Here is a 20,849-nt window from a genome sequence, read left to right on the forward strand (position 1 = left end):
CTGGTTCTATTCTGATTCGCGCACCAAATTTTAACCCATTCAGAGCATTTTGACCAAAAATCAACTGGTTTCAGAACCTGAAAAGTTGGTTCCTAGCTGGGACCAAAATATAGCTGGTTTTTCCATTGTGAACAATGTCGTCATCAGTGGGCGTGCCAGTGATTCAAAAGACACAGCAATGAAGAACACAAAGGAAAAGGACACAGCTTCAGGGAAAAGAAAAAAAAAAAAGTGTGTGTGGGGAACCCTATAGCTACAATAACGGAACAAAAGCTCACAGGTAACCCAAGTGCTCCGCCATCTTGCTTGTACTCTACTCCTGTTGTGCACCGTGCGATGCCCTCCGTTCATGACGCTTACTTGATTACAATGGTTTTGCTCAAAACTGGTAAAATCCTGGGCTGTTTCACAAGCAGGCACCACGGTTCAAAGACACCTGAACTGAACCGGTTTAAGAACCCGTTCCTTGTCGGTTGAAAAGCGGTACGAGTGTTCAGCTACACTGTGATACAGCATGAGCAGCAGTCAGAAAAGATGTAGTGGCTTGGAGGAAGCACGTGCTAGCGTTCACCCTTACTAGCTGGTTGCTGCTTGATAGGGCAGAGCTGGCTAGTGAGTGGAAATTGGTAAATGGCCACTTTAGGAGAAAAAAAAATGGTGGCATGATTAGGGGGTTAGGGCTCTTGCCATTTTTTTTTGAAGCACGAATGCTATCTCTTCAAACTTTAATGTATAGCCATGATCTTAAATGAATTTGAGTGAACAGGTTTTGGGTTTTTTTTTGGAAAAACCATCCCAAAATCTATGACGATGTATTCGGTACTTTGTAGGTTTAAAAAGAGAAATACACAGATGAGGGAAGAGGTAATATTCAGAGGAAAAAAAACCCTCTAAGGGAAACAAACCTCACATTTTAAGATAAAAATTCACAAATTTATGGGAAAACTAGATAGAACTCTACGCCAACGGCGTCGATGGGGATGCCTCCGCCCGGTAGACTACACGCCTTATTAAGTTGTGATTTGGGGATGGACATTTGACCTCACAGTAATCTTGACCTGGTGAAATTACTTGCATTAGCCTTGGAGATATTGCGTTCACAAGGTTTTTGGACAGACATTTGACCTCACAGTGACCTTGACCTTAGACCTTTTGATCTGAAAATCTAATCAGTTCATGTTTGTCCCAAAGCGCACAAATGGTGAAAGTTTGGTGAAATTCCTTTCAGTAGCCTTTGAGAAATCGCGTTCACAAGGTTTCGGGACGGACGCACGCATGCACGGACAACCCGAAAACAATGCCTCTTGCACCTTATGGTGGCGGAGGCATAAAAATATTTGGAAAATAGTGTTTTTGTCAAAGAACCAGATCACTTCACTTTGCAAAGACCAAAAGGGGTACATGTACTAAAAACTCCGTAACATTCAGCCCTTTTTTCCTGAGCAAATAACTAGTGCTGCAGTGAAACTCTTGACCGTTATAATCATTTGGGTAAATTCAGGTGATCAGATAAGTTGTGACAGAGGGCCTGCGAGAGAGGCTGTAACGATTCATGTTTCGAGTTGTTTCTCAGCTCTGCTACAGGTTTTTACTTCCTAGTACTTGTGTCAGTCTGCTTAAATACTTTGCTGGGTCCGCCAATTGCCGAGCCCCTGGTATAATGTCTATTCCCCTCCCAAACGCCTTGTGTGTGTCTGTATGTGTATGCACCTGTATACATATTTTAAATAATAATAATTATAGTGACACGAGTGTTTTATTGGGAAATACACCACTCATTTTTCACACGAACTACATCTGGGACCTGAGGGACATATTTCCCGATACTTCACTCCGATGAGGCCACTCCCAGCGTTTTCCCACTGACTAGACGCGCGTTGTCAAAATGGCGAACCGGCTCAAAATTTAAATTATTTGGATTAACTTGCATTTTTTTGGGGTGGATGTGTCCATATAATATAAAAAGAACGTTACACGGAGGCGCAAAGATATGAAGTTTATCTTCTTGTGTTGAAAAATATTTCACTCATTTGCTTCACTCACTCGTGATATATCCATTCACCACTCAAAGATAAACTTCATATCTTTGCACCTCTGTGTAATATCCTCTCTCGCCCTCTCATATATATATCACACACACATCGCTCTGGAAAAAATTAAAAGACCACTGCAAAATGATCAGTTTCTCTGGTTTTACCTTTTTTAAAAAAAAAAAAAATCGGTATGTGTTTGAGGAACATGAACATTTTTGGTTTATTCCATAAACTACTGACATCATTTCCCCCCAAATTCCACATGAAAATATTGTCACTTAGAGCATTTAATTGCAGAAAATGACAACTGGTCAAAATATGAAGTGTTTTCAGACCTTGAATAATGCATAGAAATCAAGATCATATTCAATTTTAAACAACACAATACTAATGTTTGAACTTAGGATGAGTTCAGAAATCAATATTTGGTGGAATAACCCTGACATTTAATCACAGCTTTCATGTGTCTTGGCATGCTCTCCACCAGTCTTTCACGCTGCTCTTGGGTGACTTTATGCCACTCCTGGCACAAAAATTCAACCAGCTCAGCTTTGTTTGATGGCTTGTGACAATCCATCTTCCTCTTGATCACATTCCAGAGGTTTCCAATGGGGTTCAGGTCTGGAGATCGTGCTGGCCGTGACGGGGTCTTGATCTTGTGGTCCTTCATCCACACCCTGATTGACCTGGCTGTGTTTCGTGGAGCACTGTTCTGCTGGAAAACCCAGTCCTCAGAGTGAGGGAACACTGTCAGAGCAGGAGGAAGCAAGTTTTCTTCCAGGATAGCCTTGTACATGGCTTGATCCATGTGTCCTTCACAAACAAAAATCTGCTCCATTCCAGCCTTGCTGAAGCATCTCTAGATCAACAACAATCCTTCACCAAATTTCACAATGGGTGCGAGACACTGTGGCTTGTAGACCTCTCCAGGTCTCCGTTTGACCATCAGATGACTAGGTGATGGGGGGAAAGCTGAAAATTGGACTCCGAGAAGACGACCTGACTCCAGTCCTCTCCGGCCCAATCCTTATAGTCTTTGAATAGATATTTTTGTATTCCAGTTAAATTTAAGGTATTATTAGCACTGGTTTTGCCATCCAAACTGGTCCTATTGCAAGAGGATAGTGATGACCACAGCAGTGGTTTTTATACTTTTCCTCATTAAATAAGATTTGGTTCCGGTGATCACCTCATCAGTACCTCATTAAGTAAAATGAGGTGTGCTTGTGTTGGAACTCCAGCACAGACACTGGAATGAAATGGCTGTCATAGATAGACATGCTGATTTAAAGGGGAAAAAATGAAGTGGTCAAAAAAAAAAAGAAAATATATAAAAGAACAAATATTTTTCCTCTGTAATATGTTCAGAATGCAGAGTAACGCGTGATGGGCAAATTCCACTTATGCGAGTGAATGAGGGTGCGCATTGGTCCTGACCTCCTGAATACTTTCCATAAGCTGCAGCTTGTAAGTCGTTTCTTTAGGCTGAAACTTGGTGAAAAATGAGAGACAGCCCCGATTCTGATTCCTTCGCCTTCTCTCTCTTTTCACTCGTCAGTGAACACGCTGCACAATCGGCCTTCGTGCTCTGGGTTTTTTCCTGCATGTCCGGCTGAGGAAGAGCCCGGCGCGCAGCCCTGTCACCTGAACCAATTACAGATGGGCCGATAGCTCAGCAGCCATGCTTTGTTGATAGGGAGCTTGAGAGTTGTCAAGTAAATCCGAAGAGCGGGAAGAAAAATTGGAGGAACGTGGACGGAATATAAATGGGGGCATTGCGGTATGGAAGTGTGAGGGAGAGAGGGACGTCTGAGTTCGTCATTCTTTAAGAGCTCAGAACTGCATCGACTGAACCTGAGCTTCCTGTCAGAGTTCATTTGTTCGCTGTCTAAGCATGGCTCGCAGCACGGTACGCTAAATATTCTCAGCAGCCGCAAAAACACACAAACACGCTGGTCCTAATGCAGTCAGTGGTGGATTATGAGGGGCACGCATAAGTACAGCCGGGGGGGTGGGGGGTGTCTGGCTACTACATGAACCGGAAAAAATGAGAATCACAGCAGGAGAGTATGGACATTACAGGAGCATGTGTGTGTCTGAGTGATGGATTAACTTTGGGAGCGTGTGGCTAGCCGATCATCTAAATGACATGACATGCGACGTCTGCGCACTCGGATGTGATTCAAAGGAGCAACCTCGAGACAGGACCCTGGAGGCGAACGTGTTTGTGTGTTTGTGTTGATCTCTCCTGCAGTCTGGGCAACAGACAACAGCAGGAGAAGAAAAGCCTAGGCGTAATTGGACAGAGGTTTTATCCCCTCTGACCAATTAAACTGCATCTATGCGCATACAAACAACCAATCAGAGACCTCATGCCAAGCTGAGGAGATAGGAGAATTAGTTCTGGCAACACATACACACACACACGTATACACACTGGGAAATATCATATACCTTTGCACACACAAATGAATGCTTGCAGTGATGAGAGAGTTGGAGCCGAATGGTGCAGTGCTCAGTGTATGTGTGCATTCCACAAACCGTGCTGGAGCCGGTGCTTATCCAGGGAACCAAAAAGCCTTTTTGTGAACCAGCCAACATTTCCACTGATTTAAGAGCTGAACTGTTGTAGATGTAATTAGATGTGGGAGTTTACTGACAAAGGCCTTAAAAGATTAACTGTGAATAGCTTTACAAGTTGTACTTTGGTTTTGAGAACTTATTTTATAGTTCAAGGACAAATTCTTCAAATGCATCTATGCACGACACAAAGGATAGATGTGAAATCAGAAAAAGTGCGGGTTTAACGCTTTCGGGTGCTTGATGATATTTACAGTGTTATTAGCATCAAAGTTGGAGACTTGGACCATGATCTGGTTCAGTCAGATGTTACAGGCGAAGACATGCCTCAGCTGAAGACTAAAGGCCTCTGCATGCTCGTGCGACAAGGCTTTCGCAGATAGCTTTTCGCAGACAGTTGTAATTTATCGTTGAGCGGGGAGTATAGGCGTGCGCGATGTTATTCACCGGCACAACGCAAGGGGGCGCGAAGTCGCTAGGAGTAGTTGGTGGGTGTGGTTAGTGGAGTGTTTATCCTCCGGTTACTTAATGACTAGAACTTTTTTTTTTTTATAATGACTAGAACTGGAGTCGTATAGATGTACGTACTTCCTCAATCAACCGCTCTTCGTGCTGCTCCATCTTCGCTCGTGTTTTTAAAAATGCCGGTCGTGAAAACAAAACAAACCGGGAAAGTAGGGAAGCGGAAGTGCGTGTACAGCCGATGTAGAGTGGACCAATCAGAGCCCTCTTGTCTGCGACGCTGTCTGCGAGGCTTCTGCGGTGGTCACAATTTTTGGGAGGTGCGCGCAGAGCGTCTGCGAAGGTGGGGGGGCTATGCAGACACTGTCTGCGACACCGTCTGCGAGGACTGGGTTGTCAGCATAAATTGGCCTTAAAGGGCTGCTGCATTGCATCTTTAGGTAGTAAGGTCTCTGGCAATACTATTAGACCCCTTTTTGACCAACGCGGAACGGGTTCTGTTCGGATTCACACATCAAATTTTGAACCGCTCAAAGCATTTCAACCCAAAATGAATGGGTTTAGGACCTGAAAAGTTGGCTCCCAGCTGGAGCCGAAACATAGCTGATTTTCATATACAGCATGGGCCGTGATGGCATCAGTGGGCGTGTCATTACTTTGAAGAGGAAGCGGAATAGAGCGATGGAGGAATGCAATGGAAAAGGATATGTCTTCAGAAAAATTGGAAAGAAAAATATCTGCAATAACAGAACAAAAGCTTGCAGGTAATCAATGCGCTCCGCCATCTTGCTACTACGGTTTACTTCCATTGTGAATTATGCAACGCCCTCCGTTCATGACGCATTCTTGATTACAACGGTTTCACTCAAAGCTGGTCAAAACATGGGCCCGTCTGCGAGCTGGCACCAAGGTTCAAAGAGTCCTGAACGGAACCAGTTCAAGAACCCGTTCTCTGTTGCTCAAAAAGAGGTATTAGTGGGTTAATTTCATTTATTCTATCCACATTCACTGAATATGAACAATCGTGCACTCTGATTGGCTACTCTACTACTAGGCTATCAGATCATATACCGTGAGTAGAGAAAAACAAAATGGTGGCATGCATCAAGTCAGATATATCACTTTTATCAAGTATTTAAAAGAAACAGAAATAGCGAAAAGAATGGAGTCTCCCCCCCCAATATCTCCTGTTCCACACTCCAGCCCGGTCGGTGGCGGTAATGCACCTTTAAGTTGGTTTGCCAACCACCAAAAACACCTCTAAAGAAGAAAATGGCAGACCATGTTACTGAACCAACCGAGGATGAAATAAAAACTACTCAAAAACAAAACCCCAAAAATTACAAAGAGAAAAATCAACAAAATATAGAATGAAAGTATTTGATGGCAAGAATGCATCTTTTTTTTAATTTTTCAAGAATTATTATAGCAGCATTTTTCACAAATTTCTACTGGTCATTTCATCGGTGTGTTTACATTCTAAACGGAAGTTATTTTGTTGGACGTTTTGTATGACGTTTTTATTTATCGGGGGAAAAAAAAGCTCTCTTTCTCAAAATCCAGTGAACGTGCATAGAATAAAACAGTTATTCAACTCAGTCTCGTCATACATGGCTTACAGTGCCTTGAAAAAGTATTCATACCCCTTGAACTTTTTCACATTTTTCCACCTTACAACCACGAACTTAAAAGTTTTTTATTGAGATTTTGTGTGATAGACCAGCACAGAGTAGCACATAATTGTGAAGTGAAACGAAAATGATAAATGGTCTTCAAAATTTTAAACAAATAAAAATCTGAAAAATGTGATGTGCATTAGTATTCAGCCCCCCTGCATCAATACTTTGCAGAGCCACCTTTTGCTGCAATTACAGCTGCAAGTCTTTTGTGGTATGTCTCTACCAGCTTTGCACATCTAGACACTGAAATTTTTGCCCATTCTTCTTTGCAAAATAGCTCAAGCTCAGCCAGATTGGATGGAGAGCGTCTGTGAACAGCAATTTTCAAGTCTTGCCACAGATGCTCAATGGGATTTAGGTCTGGACTTTGACTGGGCCATTCTAACACATGAATATTCTTTTATCTAAACCATTCCATTGTAGCTCTGGCTGTATGTTTAGGGTCATTGACTTGCTGGAAGGTGAATCTCCTTCCCAGTCTCAAGTCTTTTGCAGCCTCCAACAGGTTTTCTTCCAGGATTGCCCTGTATTTAGCTCCATCCATCTTCCCATCAACTCTGACCAGCTTCCCTGTCCCTGCTGAAGAAAAGCATCCCCATAGCATGATGCTGCCACCACCATGTTTCACAGTGGGGATGGTGTGTGCAGGGTGATGAGCAGTGTTAGTTTTCTGCCACACACAGCGCTTTGCATTTAGGCCAAAAAGTTCAACTTTGGTCTCATCTGACCAAAGCACCTTCTTCCACATGTTTGCTGTGTCCCCTACATGGCTTCTGGCAAACTGCAAACGGGACTTCTTATGCCCGTCTTTCAACAATGGCTTTCTTCTTGCCACTCTTCCAAAAAGGCCAGATTTGTGGAGTGTACGACTTATGGTTGTCCTGTGCACAGATTCTCCCACCTGAGCTGTGGATTTCTGCAGCTCCTCCAGAGTGATCATGGGCCTCTTGGCTGCTTCTCTGACCAGTGCTCTCCTTGCTCGCTCTGTCAGTTTAGGTGGACGGCCATGTCTTGGTAGGTTTGCAGTTGTGCCATACTTTTTCCATTTTTGAATGATGGATTGAACAGTGCTTCTTGAGATGTTCAGAGCTTGGGATATTTTTTTATAACCTAACCCTGCTTTAAACTTCTCCAGAACTTTATCCCTGACCTGTCTGGTGAGTTCTTTGGTCTTCATGATGCTGTTTGTTCTTCAGTGTTCTCTAACAAACCACTGAGGCCTTCACAGAACAAGCGTATTTATGCTGAGAGTAAATTACACACAGTAGGACTCTATTAACTAATTAGATGACTTCTGAAGGCAATTGATTGCACTGGATTGTATTTAGAGGTATCAGAGTACAGGGGGCTGAATACTAATGAACACCACATTTTTCAGATTTTTATTTGTTTAAAATTTTGAAGACCATTTATCATCTTCATTTCACTTCACAATTATGTGCTACTCTGTGTTGGTCTATCACATAAAATCTCAATAAAAAACTTTTAAGTTCGTGGTTGCAAGTTGGAAAAATGTGAAAAAGTTCAAGGGGTATGAATACTTTTGCAAGGCACTGTATAGCCGACTCGGTGCCATGCGCCTCATCGGCTATCGGCTCATGTACGACTTGATTTTGTGGAATAACTGTTACGTGTTCACTGCAAAAATGATATCTTAAGTTACTATATCTTGAATATAGTAGAAACGATCTAGCGTTTCCTATGAGGAGGAAACAAGACACCAACTCCGATTATTAAAACTAGTTCTAGATTGCAACTAACTTATTCCAAGATGTCTGGTCAAGTAAAATTCTCTCTCCATGCAGCAAGATAATTTCACTACTATTAAGGAATTTTCTCCTCAAATTCAGTTTTTTGCAGTGTTTCATAGCTGTGATGTCATCAGTATTGGTCTACAATGTAGAAAACAGTCAAAATACAGAAAACCCTATGAAAGAGAAGGGGTGTCCGAACTTTTGACTGGAAATGCAAGGCATTAAATATCATATTACATATTAGTGATTAAAATCTGTTATGCAAGTCGTTCGAGGTGGATGTTTCCTCCAACGGCTGTTATGGAAACAGTTACTAGGGCTGTTTTGCCAAACCAGTCACCAGTTGTTGGTTGTTTTCGTATTTCAGTCCTTTGATCTGAACCAATCCTGCCATAAACTGGAAGAAGAATGGACTCTTTAGAAAAGCATGGAATGGTTCTAGATTAGGCACCGACATGGATCAGTAATGCGAGAGAGTTTACAATGCATAACGTAACAAAGCGTGCAGCCATGCAGTTATCAAATGGGATTTCCATTCAACTGTAATCATTATTTTCAGTTTTGTTTCGTTCATTGCTTTCACTGAATAATCAGTTTCCCTTCACTTTCCTGAGGGAGGGGAAAAAAAAAAAACAGTCAAACCAGCACTGCTCCTGTGGAGGCTTCTGAGACACAGAACGTTCTCAACACCCCAACCTGCTAATATAAGCGCCGATATAAAAGGAAAGACATTCTCCATTGCTCGCGTCATGCAGAACTATGAGGTGTGAATTGCCACTTAGTTTGTAGCTCAGTAGCATTTAACTGTCCATTACCAAGCCATAAAAACACCACAACACAATCACCACAGGGGTGTTCATCATATGCTCACGTGACTGGAAATGACTCACCTCAGACATGTTGACCCGGCCTTCCTGGAACGAGCACTCATTCGCATTCTGCGTGCACAAGTGACGATATTTGCACCAATGACACGGGAAGGAGCCGTTCACACATGACAGGCACCTGCAGAGAGAGTTTAGGGACACGCAGACCTTAAATAAAAGCAAGGGCAAAAAACTTTTGCACAGAACCATAGCAACACTGAGCAAAAGACTGCCAACTGTCCCTTCCCTGTCTTTCCATCATGAGTAAATGACTGTCCCTGTCTTTTATTCCCCCCCTTTTTTTTCTTTAAAGTCGACCTTTTTTGTGAAGTTGCTCTTTCATCCCCACACAAAGATGAGCTTGCAGTAAGACACCCATGGTTTAGAGCGAGACAGAGACGAAGAACACGAGGACATGAGAGAGAAAGATCAAACAGTGTAGGATTTCCCATGGAGGGAGAGAGAGACAGACATCTGATGAATAGTATATAACAGGTTTTGAGCTGTTCTGATCCCCCCCCCACACACACACACTCAGACGTACACAAAACAAACGCGCACAGCCCCCAAATCCGCAGCACTCGGAGTGTTTTGGCTAGAAAAGCTAAACCATTCATTTAAATTAATCACCTCAGCCAAGCGATTTGTTCACCCACAGCCATTAAATGAACATTCAGAACAAAGACAGCCAGCGACGTAATTGAATCACATGATCCTCTTAATTGACCAATCTGCTTGTGTGTTGAGAGAAGCTGCCCAATTAGTTGAGAAATGGTCGGTCAAGGAAATTATCCCTGCTTCCTAATTCAAAGTGAGCGATTTATCAAAGAATGCTTTGCAACGTCCGACGCCGTTTATTGTTTGAGAGAGGACGGTGTCTAGTGTACGCATGCTTGTGTGTATTAATACAAGCGTGCTTGTGTTTGTTAAGTGGCCTCCCACTGAGCCTCCATTTGTCTCCATGTTGTTACTGAATCCCTAGAGAGCCAGTTGGTTCCATCCACCCAGGACGGTCAGGGAATCATCAAGGGGATCAGAAGAGCCAGTCAAGATTGATGCGAAATGAACGGCAAACATGCATACACACATTTGTCTTCCTAGCCTTATGAGGACCGTCAGTTGACAATTATTAATTGATAATTATTAAGCTGATTAATGCTATGCTACATCTACGTCTCACCACAACCTTACCCTCAGTCACAAAACAAAACTATCCAGCTCTCTTTTTTTTTTTTTAAATTTAAATAAAAGCTACAGTTTGCCCCCACAAGGTCAACCGTGTCAGATATTGCAATTCTTGTGGGGACATTTGCTAAAAACATGCCTACACACACCCACACACATAAATCATCATTCATTGGTGGGGGTAGCGGTTTCAATGTTTAGAAAATTGAGAAGTAAACACAGGCACCAGTTATAATTAACTGTCTAGGACTGTGAGGCTCAAACCACATTTGGGACACTAGACATTTAACATGCTTCTCGTTCAAATGTTTCCCAAACTGTTTTCAGTCCAACTCTGCCATGTGTGATTTTTTTGGGGAAGGAAAAAAAAAAGACCTCAGCCCCATTTTTTTTTTGTTGTGCATATGAGTATTATTATGTAACTAAAGCCTAGGTCACAACCGGACGTACGATTTTTTGGCCGTGCGATTTTTGGCGTTTCCCAAATCGCTGCGTTTTTTTTGTTCGTGGAGAAAGACGCATGTTGGCCACAAGTTTGTCTTGCAACCTGAAAGAAACGTAAGCGCCCGTAGAGTTTGTTTGACATGACAAAGAACCTCTGCAGCCGGTCTGCAGCCAGTCTACGGCTCGAAAATCAGCACGTCACACGCGCGCCCTCCGTGCGTTTCCTGCACGTAGACCGGCTGTAGGAGCACGTACGGCCGGTTGTGACCGAGGCTTTACAAAGAAGCATGAACAGACGATCAATGAATATTCATTAACTCAACAATCAGCTGGAAATGTAACCAACAAACAAATATTCATTAAGTGTTAAGAACCAATTTAATACATGTACAACCTCATTAATGATGGGGATTTAAAGCTAGGGTAGGTAATTTTGGACAAGCCAGTAAGCTTGAGTTTTGAAAGTATCCAACTGAAAAATCCCATCCACTTCCCTCCAAAACACGCGAACGCGCACTGCCTGACTACTGCTGGAGGACGAGTCCATGAGAGAGAGCAGCATAGTGCGTCGTCGTCATATCCAGCTACCTCATGTCTCATTCTTATGTAAGAAAACACCCAATGTTATCCTCATGATTATAAAAAAAAAAACAAACGCGGCTATTGTTAGCACTCGCAGCAGTCGACTAGCTCGATAGTTTTAGCAATGTGTTTAGGCTAGCCATGTGGAAAACTCCGGACACATGCAGTGAGCGTAAGGGCAGTGTGTGCACAGGTAGGCCAGCCAATCATTTCATTTGGGCAGAATGAAAGGATTCAATGGGCTTTTTACAGCCCTGTGACCGCCACAGATGAACGATTTCTCTCTTTTTGTTGTTCGAGCATGACGATTGATTCATTCCTGTCAGGATGTACAGAGAATCTCAAGAAATACAACAAAAATGCTTTCAGAACTAGAAGGGCACTCGGTAGAGTGGATACCTCCACCAAGCCATAGGTTTGGATTTCAGAATTTAAATCTGATTGTTCCTCGGCCCATCCTTCCTCAAAACTTCAACAAAATCTGTTCACTATGTTGGGAAAAGACAAAAACAAACGTAACCTGTTCTTTCAAAGTTGGCAGAGGTAATAAATTACTTACCCTCGCTTTAACATGTGCCTGAACTTGCTATAGCTACAACTCAAACATATCCTTAAATGTTAAAAATACAGAAGTTAACATAAAACATTCGCTATGACTCCTTTAAAGTTTACTTTTTTCTTCTTCATTTCATTTTGGTGAGCAAAGAAATAAGCAACACTAGCCCTCTAAACAGCTGGCAAGCAAAAGGGAAAAGCAACCGAACCTGAACTAAAACTTGGATAAGAAGCATGGACAGCTCTGGAATTTAAGAAGTTTCAATCCAGCCAGCCAGATTAGCCCTGTAAAACCTGGAACTAATGTTGCTCCGTTGTGAAGTAGTTTTAGTTCACTTGCTATCTTTGGCCAGATAAGCACAGTGTGTGTATATGTGGCAAAATCACTCTGAAACTTCTCTTTGTGGCCTTCTGACCTCAGTCATGAGTTGATTGCATTACTTCCTGCGTGACTATTTTGTTCTCCAATTTGCCCGAGCCTCAATGATGCAGCACATCCGGCGCTCTATGCAGTTTCCCAGCACAAAGCTGCTGCTGTGGGGACGTGGAATTCCCGTGGCAGCACTGGCCAGTGAAAGCACCATGATTAGCAAAATTGCACTTCTATTTGCACAACAGCTTTTGAAAACTCAGCTGCACAGTCTGTGTGTTTGTTTTTCATTCACATCCTTTAAATTCTAAACTAAATCAGGAAAGGCTCATTATTCGATCCACATTCACTGGATGTGAGCAATCGCGCGCTCCGATTGGCTACTCTACTACTAGGCTATCAGCTCATATACCGTGAGTAGAGAAAAACAAAATGGCAGAGCGTGTTGCTGAACCAACCGAGGACGAAATAAAAACTCTACTCGAAAACAAAATCCCCAAAATACAAAAAAATAAAATGAAAGTATTTGATGGTAAGAACTTTTTTTTTCCCAAGACTCGAGAGCATTTTTCAAATTTTTTTTTTTTTTAAGACTGGTTCAAAAGCTCAAAGTTGTTTGAAAATTTACATAATTGAAATGTCCAAGGAAGAATTAGATAAATGTATAACAGGGCTTTCCCCAGAAAAAAAAAAAACCATCAGAGCGGTGCTACTTTTGCTGAGCCCAGATCCTAAGGGCCGGGTACTAGGGGGGGTCTGGGGGCATGCTCCCCCATAAAATTTTGAAATTAGAGACTTCAAATGGGGGTGGCATGGTGGCGTAGTGGTTAGCGCTGTCGCCTCACAGCAAGAAGGTCCGGGTTCGAGCCCCGTGGCTGGCGAGGGCCTTTCTGTGCGGAGTTTGCATGTTCTCCCCGTGTCCGCGTGGGTTTCCTCCGGGTGCTCCGGTTTCCCCCACAGTCCAAAGACATGCAGGTTAGGTTAACTGGTGACTCTAAATTGACCGTAGGTGTGAATGTGAGTGTGAATGGTTGTCTGTGTCTCTGTGTCAGCCCTGTGATGACCTGGCGACTTGTCCAGGGTGTACCCCGCCTTTCGCCCGTAGTCAGCTGGGATAGGCTCCAGCTTGCCTGCGAGCCTGTAGAACAGGATAAAGCGGCTAGAGATAATGAGATGAGACTTCAAATGGTGCATTCTGGTGGCATTTAGGTACAATTCAACATTATTAAATTTGCTGGTTTTTCCCCTTATCAAATATGCAAGGGGCAAATTTTACAGGGCAAAATTGAAATGAAAACACTGGAAACAGTCAATTCAGAGAATTATTTAAATTTTATTGCACGCGCACACAAAAAAAAAAAGCATAATATTGAACAATATAGCACGCCTCTTCATTTTCCAGTTCCAGGATGCCAGGAACAGAATCAAAGTCAAATCACGCAACAGCGCCATCTAGCAACTAGCGCCTAGCGGTTTTATGTATGGTTGCGAATGGCAGTCAGTACACATAGTGAAACCCTTTATTTTCAGTTCTGGGTTGAGTACCAACACAGTCTAGACTTTTAAATTACACTATCTTCTGATTTCTATTAGTTATTAAGGTGGCGTGATTACTCATTTTCAGAGGGGAATAGGAGATATTTAGGTGTGGAAAATAATCTGCATTGTATTCTTTTTTTTTTTGGTGTGCAAGTGACAGCACGGCGCTGACGTCGCACAGTGTGGCGGAGTGCCGCGCATCTGCTCTTTGGGGAAAGCCCTGTCTAAAGCTGTTCTACATCTAGGCACAACAGCAAGACGGCACTTTCTACAAAAAAAAAAAAAAAACCCACCAAAGTCAATTCATGCAGCCATCGATAGGTTTTTAAAGAAGTCCGCCTAAGTGGAAATAATTTTGTCAGACATTTTGTATAACGTTTTCATTAATTGAATTTGCAAAAAATAAAAGCGCTCTGTTTCTCAAAATCCAGTGAACATGGATAGAATAAAATGGTTATTCCACTCACTTAATATTGTCGTACATGGCTTATAGCCAACTTGGCGCTATGCGCTTCGTCGGCTATCAGCTCATGTACGACTCGATTTCATGGAATAACTTAATTATTCTTAAGTAAACCTTTCCAGCAAACTGTTATTCTCCTGTGTTTATCCTTCCTTTTAACGACACTTACCCGTTTTCTTCAAGCTAACTGTACTGTAACTTGAAGCCATGGCCTAATGGTTAGAGAAGCAGCTTTCGCACCAAAAGGTTGCTGGTTCGATTCCCTGGACAAGCAGGACTGGCTGAAGTGCCCGTGAGCAAGGCACCTAACCCCCAATAGATAGTTTTCACATGACGTCACAGAGTCGGGGATTCCCTAGTGGCGGCCATCTTGGGGGTCCAGCTTACCGTACAGGTGACTGAGCACACATTGTAACGCGCGAGTACAAAGTCTTCAAAAGAACCCAAGCAGGCTATTTAAAGCTAGCAATGGTGCACACCTGTTGTATTCACGGCTGTCGTAATAGGACAGATGATGTCAAGCGGAGCTTTTATAGAATTCCCACTGTACGGGAGCACGAAGGCGAGCAAACAAACTCAGCATACAAAGGAGAAATCTATGGCTTGCGAGAATCAACCGCAAGGATTATCAGCCTTCCAAACACAGCAAAGTCTGCTCCGATCATTTTATAAGTGGTAAGTTGTTTAAATAAACAGTCAATTGTGTTTAAGTTTGTTTTTGGAAACCAAAACATCATGTGAACAATCTCTGGAGAATGCCTAACTGGAACCGCTGAGTGTACGTTTACATTGTAATGTACACTTAATATCGCTCATTTGTCACGTTTCTATTTGAAACTTGTCACTTCACTCACGCAAGGGTCATTTTTGAAAAACATTTTAGGTCTATTCTGTATGATTTGATTTGTGTTTGGGATGCAAACAGTGCGCCTTTTGGCGGATGCCGCCTGAATCACGCAGATCCTATTTTTTTTTTTTTAGGGGAAGTATAAGGATGAAAAAAAACAGTTTAAATCGGAAAGCTGTGCACATTTGCGCAGCCCGAGCGGTGTGCAGGACTGTGCAAATGTGCGCAGCTTTCCGATTTAAACTGTTTTTTTCTCATCCTTATACTTCCTATTTCATGGACTAACGGATTTGCTTATTTAGTAATTTTAATACAGAATTTACTTTGAAATTATAATCAGACACTCCAACGCCCCCCCCCAAAAAAAACGGATCTGCGCGATTCAGGCGGCATCCGCCAAAAGGCGCGCTGTGAATATATAAAGTTGTATATATCAGACAGCCTTTAAAGTTTGATGAAGTCAGTTGCAGGCTTTGGAGCAGGCTTTGGCAGTTTCAGGCTTTGGCAGCCCTGCATAGTCACTTGAAAATGCATCTTTGTCCACTTCGTAGGGGTCAATTCCCCCAATCAAGGCCAGTTTGGCTGCATACCGTTGTCGTGAGATGTCGTCTAATGTATCTATATACTTCTGTTTGCTTGATTTTGCCGACATTGATCTTTATTTTAGAAAACAGACTATATAACTTCATAAATTCGTCCGAGATAACGTAGCCGGTAGTGGCGATGGTCCGTTTTGTTTGCCCCGCAAGATGGCGGCTGGGGGGCGTTCCCCGGAATGCCGTGACGTCAGTGAAAACTATCTATTGCTCTGGCAAGAGTGGTGATGTACAGTACCTTGTGTCTGATTAGCCAAAGAAAAGCTGATGGTGTGATCATCAGTTCAGCTGGTACCCATCCGAAACGAAACAAACAAACAAACCTGTACTGTGCCGAGTTTCCCAAAAGCATCGTAACACAAAGATCATCGTTAAATGGTAGAGCAAGCAGCACAATGAACACTCCCTCTCCTAGTTAAGATTCTCTTAGCGTTAAGAGGCTTTTGGGAAACCCACCCCCAGGTCAGTTAAACCCATCACCTTGTGTTCACTAACTGAGACTGATGCTTTTATTTATAATGATAATGGCAGCGCAATGCCTTAAATACTCTTGTAAATTTTATCCCTGCGTTTTGCCAGTTCCCTAATGTGCATCTTTGAAAAGAAGAGACAAAATTACACTGCTATGAAAATCAGCTGGAGTGGCGGACATGTCTCCCCGTGTTGCCAACATCTGCTCCTTCCTTGGATACTGTGTTGGTGGAATACAAATCTTTATCCTGTTGTCCCTCTGCACATCTCCCTCTCAACAGGGTTTAATCTGGTGCCTCTTCTGCATCACCCTGGAGCGTGTCGAGCCCCATCACACCCACTGTTCACATGAGTGCCAGTCTGAAGTGAGGGTTAATTTTTCTGGCGCTTCATTTCAGTCACCTCTCTGAACCAGATTCATTATAATCCCCTCACGTCGCACGGAGCTCTTTATAAGCTAAATTCTACCAGGGCCTGGGTTCTTTCTCTTCCCCTGCCTTTATTCTCTCTTCCTTTCTAAATTCTCTTCTATCATATTAAAACGGCTGTGCTGCCCAGGCCTGCTACGCGCGTCACCAACAGCAAAGACCACAATACACCTTGAATACCTTTATCTCCAACCCTCTTTCACTTTCATTACGCACAGCTCGGCTTTTTCTTTCCAGTAACTGATTTAAAGTGAGAGGGGAAATTGTAAATTGCTGGCAAGTTAAAAGGCAAGTGCTCTTAAGGGAAGCGTGAGCGCGTGTGCTCTCTCTTACACACGTGCCAAAAATGCGTTCGCTTCTCAAAAAGCCCTTTCCAGGAAGTAATTGCCCCCTTATTGCAGGCTCTTCTTCTTCTTCCTCTTTTCCACTTCCATCTTTTTCTCCTTATCTCTTCCTTCTTGAATCCAGGCCTCTCCCCTCCATCCCTCCTCCACCTTCCGTCCCACCTCCAAATCACACAGTGCTTTAGAAGCGCACGATGATTTCAATGGAGCGCGTTTTCAGCGCCGTGAGAGAGAGATTTGGAATGAAATGAATGCGTCTTCTGTAGGAAGATCCTGGCATCCTGCGTGCTCCATAATAGCTAATGCTCAGGCATATACAGCCGCGGCTCGGTTTAATTAAGAGACGATCATGACTGCGTGTGATTTTCCATTTCAGCGTCTCTCATTTTCCGACCCCCTCTCCACCTCACCCCAAAATGGCACCGCTCCAAATTAGATTAATATTAATATGCAAATTTATGGCATTTCCAAGTGCACAAGACCTCATCAGTTGAATAAATAAAAGGGTCTGTGTGTGCGCGCACATGTGTATATATATACACACACGACTCTGGCGCCTCTTTTTTTTTTTTCCTGATAAAATTAAAAAAGGGTGAAATTCATGCAATTTCTATACCTTTCAGCCCAGCTTAAAAGTGCGCCGTGTTTATACTTTCACTTCACACGCAGAGGATAATGAGGGCATACAAATGTGTGCGCGTGCACAGTTCTGTGCCCGATGCTGTCCCTCGCTCCCTGCCTGTCTAACACAAACGTATACTCCCTGTTATCCATCACAGACAGCATTATATGACTTGGATGTTGCTACACTGCATTTTCTCAAGATCTTGTGTGCGCGCGCGTGTGTGTGTGTATTCCCCCTGGAGGCAGCAAAGGGTCTCATCTGTCCTGCAATGAGACACGACACGCACCCCAAGAGAGCCTGAAACCATCTGGGCTCTTACAATAACCCTCTTACACGACGCAGCGGTTACATCGCTGAATGAGATTTTAAACACTGCCCTGGTAGGAAGAGCTTCCTCTCGAATCACGCTGCGTTTCCAGTACAAATGTTCGTTTACTGCTATTTGTTGCCATGTAATTCTGTAAATACAAGCCACTATCCAGAGTTCCATTTACCTGACTGTACAATTATGCTTCGTTTTCCTTGAAGCATACCCTCGCTTTCTTCATACAGCTTCAAATACCCGTCAATCATCCTTCCTCTACTAGGTTACTATGGTTACTGAAATCTGACCCCCATAAGTAAATTGAGAGGACCAGACAGAGAGGGGGAAAAAATAAAAATAAGGGCGAGAAATGGCCAGAGAACGATGGAGAACAGTGAACACTTACGATTTGTGGACAGTGCAGTTGTAGAACACGAAATCCACACTCGCGAACTTCTTTCCTGTTTCTTTTGACTTGAGGTAGAGTTTCACCACACGTTTATCACCTGGAGAGAGCGAGAGAGAGAGAGAGAGAGAGAGAGAGAGAGAGAGAGAGAGAGAGAGCACGGGTGATGGAGAGAAAAAGGTATCTAGGCAACGCATCATGCTTTCTTCCCCCGTAGCAGGGCACTGCAGTGGTAAAAATAGCTGGCTTTGATTGTGCCATGATTACCATGGATGTGATCAAAATTGCACTGTATGATCCTCACGTAATCAAAATAGCCATCTTCACTGAGACATCATGCTCATATTGCCATAGAGACAGTGAGAATACTGCGACTATTAGCAAATGACTCTCGACCACAAATCAGGAACTGACTACCAGGTTTTAATCTTTCGCCTTCACGCCTGACAGCGTGACGATTTGGAAAGCCTGGCTTCTCTGTTAAACACCTCCGTCTCTGTTATTCCCGGATGTCGACTTTGGATTTTTTCCTGATGATCCCCCTTTTCCTCTACATACACATATACCTTGGTGTCGAGTGATGGGGATGAGCTCCTTCGTGCTGGGGGAGAGGCAGTAGATACGAGATCCCTGTATCCTGGCTTCAGTCTCAGTGTAGTCTTCAAAGGAGCAGTTCACCCCTGCGGACAGATCCGGAACATTCCGCGCCTGGAGAACCAACTGGAGAAGCAAAAAAAAAAAAGTAAAAGAACGGCATTAATAAGAGAGCCTGGGCCCGCCCATCCTAAGCGTGACGCAACACGAGGGCCTGTTGCGAGCTTAGTCTCGCCAGGCAAGCTACCTACAGCTCTTCCAAGCTCCCGAAAAATCGGGAGCCAATCAACTTTGAGCATCTCCAACGGCCCTGGGTAGAGGCGTGTTCAAGGCAGTGACGTAGTAGAACTGCGACCGGAAGCCGTAGATTGTTTACAGAATCTATGCCGGAAGCGCTTCATTCACTAGAAACATTACGAACATGGAGCAAGTTCTCATTGAAAACGGAGCAAAGAGCAGCCCTGGAGGTATTTATTGAAAGGAAGGATGCTTTCGCCTTGCTCCCGACCGGCTTCGGTAAGAGTTTAATCTACCAGTTAGCCCCGTCGCGTCACGTACGTCAGAGGAAAGAGTGATGTGATTGGTTTAAGCTTCGTCACAGCCTTTTCTGGCTTCGACCAGTAGCAAACTGAGGCATTTCAGGGAGGCGGGTCAACCACGCACTTTGGGAAACGGTTGGGCTTAATATCTTTGCCAGACCAATGCTCGCAGAGCTTTGAAGTCGTGTTAGCCAGACTATTAATAAGACAGAATCTGGAATTTCTCGTTATCAAAAATCTGTTATTAAACGCTAACTAAAAGCACGGTTTGTACATAAGCATCTCAGTAGCAGACCAAAAAAAAAACATCAATTAAGAGAGACGATTCTTACTTTTCCACTTAAAATTCCATCACAGTACAATGACTTCTGTCCGCTTCTACACATCTGATTTATTTCCCTCTACATCATAGCCTGTTTCACGCCAAAATCGATCGTATTATGGAAGAAAAATATAATATGATTCCCATTTCTCTTGTCATTCATCATGTAGTGCAAAATTCATGATCGTGCATCACCGACGTGTTTCTATCCATCTGTATTCAATCCCACTACCCAGCATGCACCGTTATTGTAAATCTTCACTGCGAGTTACTGACTGCCTCTAGTAGTGTGTTTGTGAATAAGATCGAGCAGCCAATCTTCACGCAGGAGGTTATGACAGAATGCAGGTAGTGGGAAAGTAGCGCTGAACAAGATAACTTTTCAAGGGAACAATTTAGTTGAACAATGCCAGCAGAGTCGAGTGTGAGGAAATACAAAGAGGCAAAGCTAAAAGTGTTGTTTTTCACCGTTCCGCAGAAGAAAGAAGAAAAGAAAACTTTGGGGAAAAAGCAGGTAGTCTGTATAGGGAAGGAGGAAAATTCTGTATATTTACTGGTGTGCAACCAGAGGGACTATGAGAGGGTTATTTGAATCCAGCACAAAAGATTGTAAGGAAGACTTTCTACTACAAAGAGATGAGCTCCATGTTGTCTGCTTTAAGAAAAAAGAAAAAAAAAAAGAATAAAAGACTCACTGAGGTAAGGTAACTAGCCAACTAAAGTTACAGGACAAAAACTCAAGTTAGAAAAGTTTATTTTTTTAAGAAATGCATCCTACTACCAGGCTTGTAGTACTCGAGTCAAGGACTCAGACTCGAGTCTGACTCGTGCCCTAATTTTAAGGTATCGTGACTTGGACTC

General features: G+C 43.2%; 1 protein-coding gene across 1 annotated transcript in view; it reads right to left on the bottom strand.

Moving 5' to 3' along the window:
• plxna1b (plexin A1b) overlaps nt 1–20,849 on the bottom strand; it is a 422,572-nt gene that overhangs the window by 109,366 nt on the left and 292,357 nt on the right. The window contains exons 7-9 of the mRNA XM_060919493.1: nt 19,100–19,253; nt 18,534–18,633; nt 9,399–9,513 (exon numbers count right to left, since the gene is read on the bottom strand). Coding sequence (XP_060775476.1) covers nt 9,399–9,513; nt 18,534–18,633; nt 19,100–19,253 — 369 coding nt within the window. The remainder of the gene's footprint in view (nt 1–9,398; nt 9,514–18,533; nt 18,634–19,099; nt 19,254–20,849) is intronic.

Source organism: Neoarius graeffei, chromosome 4 (genome assembly GCF_027579695.1).
Source record: "Neoarius graeffei isolate fNeoGra1 chromosome 4, fNeoGra1.pri, whole genome shotgun sequence".
Classification (NCBI taxonomy): domain Eukaryota; kingdom Metazoa; phylum Chordata; class Actinopteri; order Siluriformes; family Ariidae; genus Neoarius; species Neoarius graeffei.